Source organism: Apium graveolens, chromosome 7 (assembly GCF_009905375.1).
Source record: "Apium graveolens cultivar Ventura chromosome 7, ASM990537v1, whole genome shotgun sequence".
Taxonomy (NCBI): Eukaryota; Viridiplantae; Streptophyta; class Magnoliopsida; order Apiales; family Apiaceae; genus Apium; species Apium graveolens.
In genome coordinates, this window is record NC_133653.1 from 271,654,062 (window position 1) to 271,660,218 (window position 6,157).

Here is a 6,157-nt window from a genome sequence, read left to right on the forward strand (position 1 = left end):
CCAATCAATCATGTTTTTGACTCCGAGGCCTCCTTTTTCCTTTGGTAAACAAACAGTTGTCCAAGCCAATTTGGCTCCACCTTTCTGATTAATATTGCCTCTCCAAAGGAACCGAGTTAACAAGGACTGAATGTGCGCATGCACTGCTGTAGGGAGAAGGAAGTGATTGCACCAAAAAGCTTCTATGGCAATAAGAACTGAGTTTATAAGACGCACTCTTCCAGCAAACGAGCGTAAAAGAGAAGTCCAACAGCTGATGCGTGCAGTGATTTTGTCAATCAGAGGAACGCAGTCATTGATACATAATTGCCCAAAAATTAGAGGTACCCCAAGGAATTTAACCGGAAGAGATCCTCGAGGGATAACATACGTATTGTCAAACCACAACAGAAAAATCAGGAGTAGCATTACAAATGAAGCTTATTGATTAGACCACAACTGTTACAATCATTTTAGTACCTATGTTATTTTCTATAGTTACTGCATTAATTATGGGACCGCTTGTATTAATGTCCAGACAAATTCAGTTAGTACTTTTTGCTATTATTAGCCGTAAGACTTGGCCTTTATCTGTAATGCACATCTTTGGCTATATAGCAAGGGTGTGGTTTTGTCTTACATTCCCAAGTTAATGAATATTGTTTTCATCTCACTGTGTGTTCTTAGAGTTCAGTAACAATATCTTCATAAGTTTACTCTATAAAGTTTATCATGATATCAGAGCTTTATTGAATTTGAGAAACAGAAACCTTGAGAAAAATATATTCTTGCTTCATATTTTACTAGATCTTATTCCATAACCAATCTCATGGCAGGTGCCCGAGTTTCATACCAAGAAATGCTAAACCCTTTATTCTTCACCCCTCAGACAATGCTACTTCAATCCAGGTGGACAAACTACAAGGTTCAGGAGATTTTCGAGCATGGTGGAGGACAATGGAGATCAATCTGGCTTCAAAGCGAAAGCTGGGGTTTGCAACAGGCACTATATCAGTCCCAACAGAAGATGCACAGAAGGCTGAGATGTGGGAGACCTGCAATAATATGGTAATTGCTTGGTTAACCTCTAATGTTTCTCCTTCTATTAGAACATCTATTATATATATGACAACAGCTAGAGAGATATGGAGTAATTTGGAAAAACGATTTTCAATAATAAATGGATCTAGAAAATACAAACTCAGTAAAGAGTTGCATGAAATCAAACAAAATCATATGCCTGTGAATGATTATTACACAGCTATGAAATCATTGTGGGAGGAAGTAGAAAGCATGAATATTCTCCCTACTCTGACAAACCCAACTGGTGAGGTTATAAAACTGCTTGAAGCGATACACTTGCAAAGATAAGAGTCTAAACTCTTTCAGTTCTTGAACGGAGTTGATGAGATTTATAACTCACAGAGAAGTCAGCTAATAATGATGGTTCCTCTACCTAGTGTAGAAAACGCTTGCTCTGTTTTAATGCAGGAAGAAACACAAAGAGACATCTTGCAGAATGATAAAACTGATGACAATGCTATGGCCATGTTTGGCGGATCTTCTCAGCCTAGACAATTTAAGCCTTCTGGTAATAGAAATGTATCTTGCAGTGCTTGTGGTCTTAAAGGGCATAGTGGTGATAAATGTTGGACAGTGGTGGGCTATCCAAAGTGGCATACCAGAAATTCTAGACCACCTGCAAGTCTAAATAAACAAAAGAAGCCTGGTAATCAACAATGGACATCTGGGGGCCAATTAAATCAGAGAATGGCGACTGCTGTTAGAACTGAAGAGTTGAATTCTTCCTTCACTCCACAGCAGTTGGAGCAGTTGACAAAACTGTTCAACCCACAAATGTAAGCTACAAATTATTGCAAGTCAGAAACAGATGATGAACTAGATCATTTTTCGGGATGATTACTTGTTGTCAAGCTACAATCAACTCTCAAGATTGGATTATTGATAGCGGTACCTCAGACCACATGACTTCTCATGTATCAAACTTAAAGGAATGTAAAGTTGCTAACGCCCTGCACATCAATTTACCAAATGGAAGTCATGCAACTATTTCTCATATTGGTACTATGGTTCTACCAACAAGTCTGTAATTACAAAAAGTGTTGTGTGTACCTAAGTTTCAACACAATTTGTTGTCATTTCAAAAGCTCATAAAAGATTCTGATTGTGCTGTGCATTTCTTCACAACTCACTGTCTTATAATGGATAATATGACTGACACCTTGGTGGGAGTTGGAGAGGCTAAGCAGGGCTTGTATTACATGGTGGATCACTTGAACAAAGTGTTGCCAAAAGAATGGTTCCCTGCCTTGGATAAGAAGTATTTATGCTCTAATGCTGCAGTAGTCAATTCATCAAGTCAGGAATCTTTGGAGCTGTGGCACAATAGGCTCGGTCACATGCCTGTCTCCAATATGCAACATATTCCAGTCCTGTCACATTTGTCAAAGAAATCGACCAAGGTATGCATCACTTGCCCCTTAGCCAAATTAACTAAACTGCCTTATTGCTAAGTGAATTACATGCTTTATATGCTTTTGATTTGGTGCACATTGATATCTGGGGGCCATATAAAGTATGCACAAAAGGAAAATTTAAATTCTGTTTGACAATAGTGGATGACAAGACTAGACATACTTGGGTGTATCTTTTGCAATACAAGTCAGATGCTTTAAAAACTCTGGAAACATTCATGTGTTATGTGCACACACACTTTAAAGCAATCATAAAAACACTGAGGTCGGATAATGCGTTGGAATTTGATGATATGCATTGCAAACAGTTTTTTGCTAAGAATGGTATACTGCATCGGACCTCATGTGTCTATAGGCCTCAACAGAATGCCCGTGTAGAACGCAAACACCGACACATACTTGAAGTAGCTAGATCCCTAAGATTCCAAGCTTCCTTGCCTTTAAACTATTGGGGTGATTGCGTTCTTACTGCAGTCTATTTAATTAATAGGACTCCCTCTTCTGTGTTAAATTTTAAAACCCCTTATGAAGCACTCCATGCCACAAAGCCTGACTACGACCTTGTTCGAACCTTTGGTTGTATCCACATTGATAAATTCTCTTTGAGGGGAGTGCCTTGTGTGTTTTTGGGATATCCAACCACTAAAAAGGGATATAAATTATTGAATCTGATCACCAAACAACCATTTGTGTCACAGGATGTCAGATTTAAAGAGTCAATTTTTCCCTTTAATTCTCAGTCACAAAAATCATACATGAACCCTGTGCCAAACACTGTTCCTGCACAACCACTTCCAGATGATTTTGACTATTTAGAGGAGAACACAACTATTTCAATCCCAAATTCACCAATTGTAAATTCACCAGATCTGTCTAGTGAGTCACACTCTCAAACTGAATCACCGCATTCTAATGATGCTGCTGCTATTGAGTTGGCACCACCTCCACCTAGAAGAAGCTCTAGACTTCACAGTACTCCAAAATGGCATGTTGATTACGTGTCAAACCAAACCACATACATCTCTAATCTAGCCTGCACTCAAGTAGCGCCTGACTTTCAGTGCTTTGTTACCAATCTTACACATAACCATGACCCTGTACACTATAAAGTTGCTGCTCAACAATAACATTGGATCAAGGCCATGAATTTAGAACTAGAGGCTTTAGAACAAAATGATACTGGGGAGGTTACGGAGCTACCCTCTAATAAAACTAACATAGCAAACAAGTGGATTTATAAGTCAAAATACAATCCAGATGGCACACTCGAAAGGCACAAATCACGGTTAGTAATACTGGGTTGCAGGCAGAAAGCAGGGGTAGACTATGATCAAACGTTTGCCCCCGTCGCAAAATTGACTACTGTTCGAACCCTCTTGGCGTGGCTTCAATACAAAACTGGGAGGCATGTCAAATGGACGTGGCAAATGCGTTTCTTCATGGAGATTTGCAGGAAGATGTATATATGAGAATGCCTCAAGGCTACACCCACTTTGGCTGTAGAATCTCTCCTGAGAATGTGTTAAGTGCAAGGTTAAATTCTAAGCTTGTCTGCAAATTGAAGAAATCGATATATGGTTTGAAACAATCTCCCAGAAACTGGTTTTCTAAATTGACCACAACTTTGCTTAACAGTGACTTTCTACAGTCAAAAGCATACTATAGTTTATTTAGTAAAATTGTGGAAGATACTATCACTGTTTGTCTCATCTATGTGGACGACTTGTTGATTTGTGGAAATAGTGCTCTGCAGATATAAAATCTAAAAGCTATGTTGTCTTCACATTTTAATATGAAAGATTTGGGTGCTCTGAGATATTTTTTGGGATTAGAGATTGACAGGAATCCATCTGGTATTTTTCTTTCACAAACCAAGTATATAGTGGATTTACTTAAAGAGTATGGAATGTCAAATGTCAAGCCTTTGAAGCTACCAATGGACACACAGCTGAAATTGACTCACGATAAAGGAGATTTGCTGACTGATGCTTCAAAATATCAAAGATTAGTGGGCAAGCTGATTTACTTGACAATCACAAGACCGAATGTGGCCTTTACTGTTCAGATATTAAGTCAATTCATGCACAAGCCAACAACAGTGCACATGCAGGCTGGTAAAAGAGTTCTCAGGTACTTGGCTGGCTCTATTCATCAAGGGATTTTACTGGCTTCTGCATCAACTGCAAGGCTCACAGCCTACTGTGATAGTGACTGGGCTAGTTGCCCAATCACAAGGAGGTCAACTACTGGATACTGCATCTTTCTTGGTGACTCACCTGTGTCCTGAAAAACTAAGAAACAGAATGTCATTGCTAGGTCATCAGTTGAAGCGGAATATAGGGCAATGGCAGTGACAGCTTGTGAAGTAACTTGGTTAACTGCTCTGTTAAAGGATTTGGGCTTGACAAATCTACCCCCTACAATCTTAAAGTGTGATAGTCAGGCAACCCTAGCCATCGCTGCAAACCCCGTGCTGCATGAGAGAACCAAGCACGTGGAAATCGATTGTCACTATGTACGTGATCAAATTAAATCTGGGACCATTCAGACAACTAAAGTGGCATCAAAGGATCAACTGGCAGATATAATGACCAAGATACTTCCAATAAATCAACATCAGTCTATTCTAGCCAAGCTTGAAGCTGTTCACACTGATCACCTCTCAGCTTGAAGGGGAGTATTGAGGAGAACACAACTGTTACAATCATTTTAGTACCTATGTTATTTTCTGTAGTTACTGCATTAATTCTGGGACCGCTTGTGTTAATGTCCAGACAAATTCAGTTAGTACTTTTTGCTATTATTAGCTGTAAGATTTGGCCTTTATCTGTAATGCACATCCCACATCCTTGGCTATATAGCAAGGGTGTGGTCTTGTCTTACATTCCCAAATTAATGAATATTATTTTCATCTCACTGTGTGTTCTTAGAGTTGAGTAACAATATCTTCATAAGCTTACTCTATAAAACTTATCAAAGCTCGTGCTTTTGTGAATGCTAGGAACCAAACTACTCGTAGATGAGAATATTGCAATGTTATCCATGATGTGCTTCACCGGGTGAATATTGGCTTGAGCAAAAAATAAGATATCGTCGTTGGCAAAAAACAGATGAGTGATGTCTAAAACCTTGTATTTTCAACGATACTTAAAATCAGCGGGCTTAGGCTTCAAAAGGCAGGAGAAAACATTCAAATTGGGATTCTTATTTAAGTGATTTCTTTTTTGATGATATTAAAAATAAATAGATATTTTATTATATTTTTATCTAATAAAGCTGGAATCTTGAAACAAGATTATTTTGTTTTACGATGATGATTGAAAATTAGCGATAATAACAAATTTTATACTATTGTTGTTTTCTATTTTCGATTTGATTTTGTAAACAAGGGGAACAAGTTTCGTATGCTAAACAGTCTAAAATAATATAAATTTTAATTTGGAATTTTAAAATATTTTGAGAAAATTTTGTAAATGTTATTTAGTTTCGCTTTTTAAATTATTTTAATTTGGCAAATGCTATCACTTTCGCTATACCAAATTCACGATTTTACCGTTACATATAAAAATAGATAATTTAGAAATAAAAAACATAAAAAAGTATACGATATTGAATAAATATTACTTTTTGTCCCATTAAAATTATATATAAAAAATTGGTACTAAATATTCTAAATATTCAAT

General features: G+C 37.5%; 1 protein-coding gene across 1 annotated transcript; it reads left to right on the forward strand.

The window, feature by feature from the left end:
* The first annotated feature begins 3,616 nt into the window (after positions 1–3,616).
* LOC141674976 (putative mitochondrial protein AtMg00820) lies at positions 3,617–3,943 on the forward strand. Its single transcript, XM_074481678.1, has one exon. It carries the CDS (start codon positions 3,617–3,619, stop codon positions 3,941–3,943), a length of 327 nt encoding a protein of 108 aa, XP_074337779.1.
* The last annotated feature ends 2,214 nt before the right edge of the window (positions 3,944–6,157 follow it).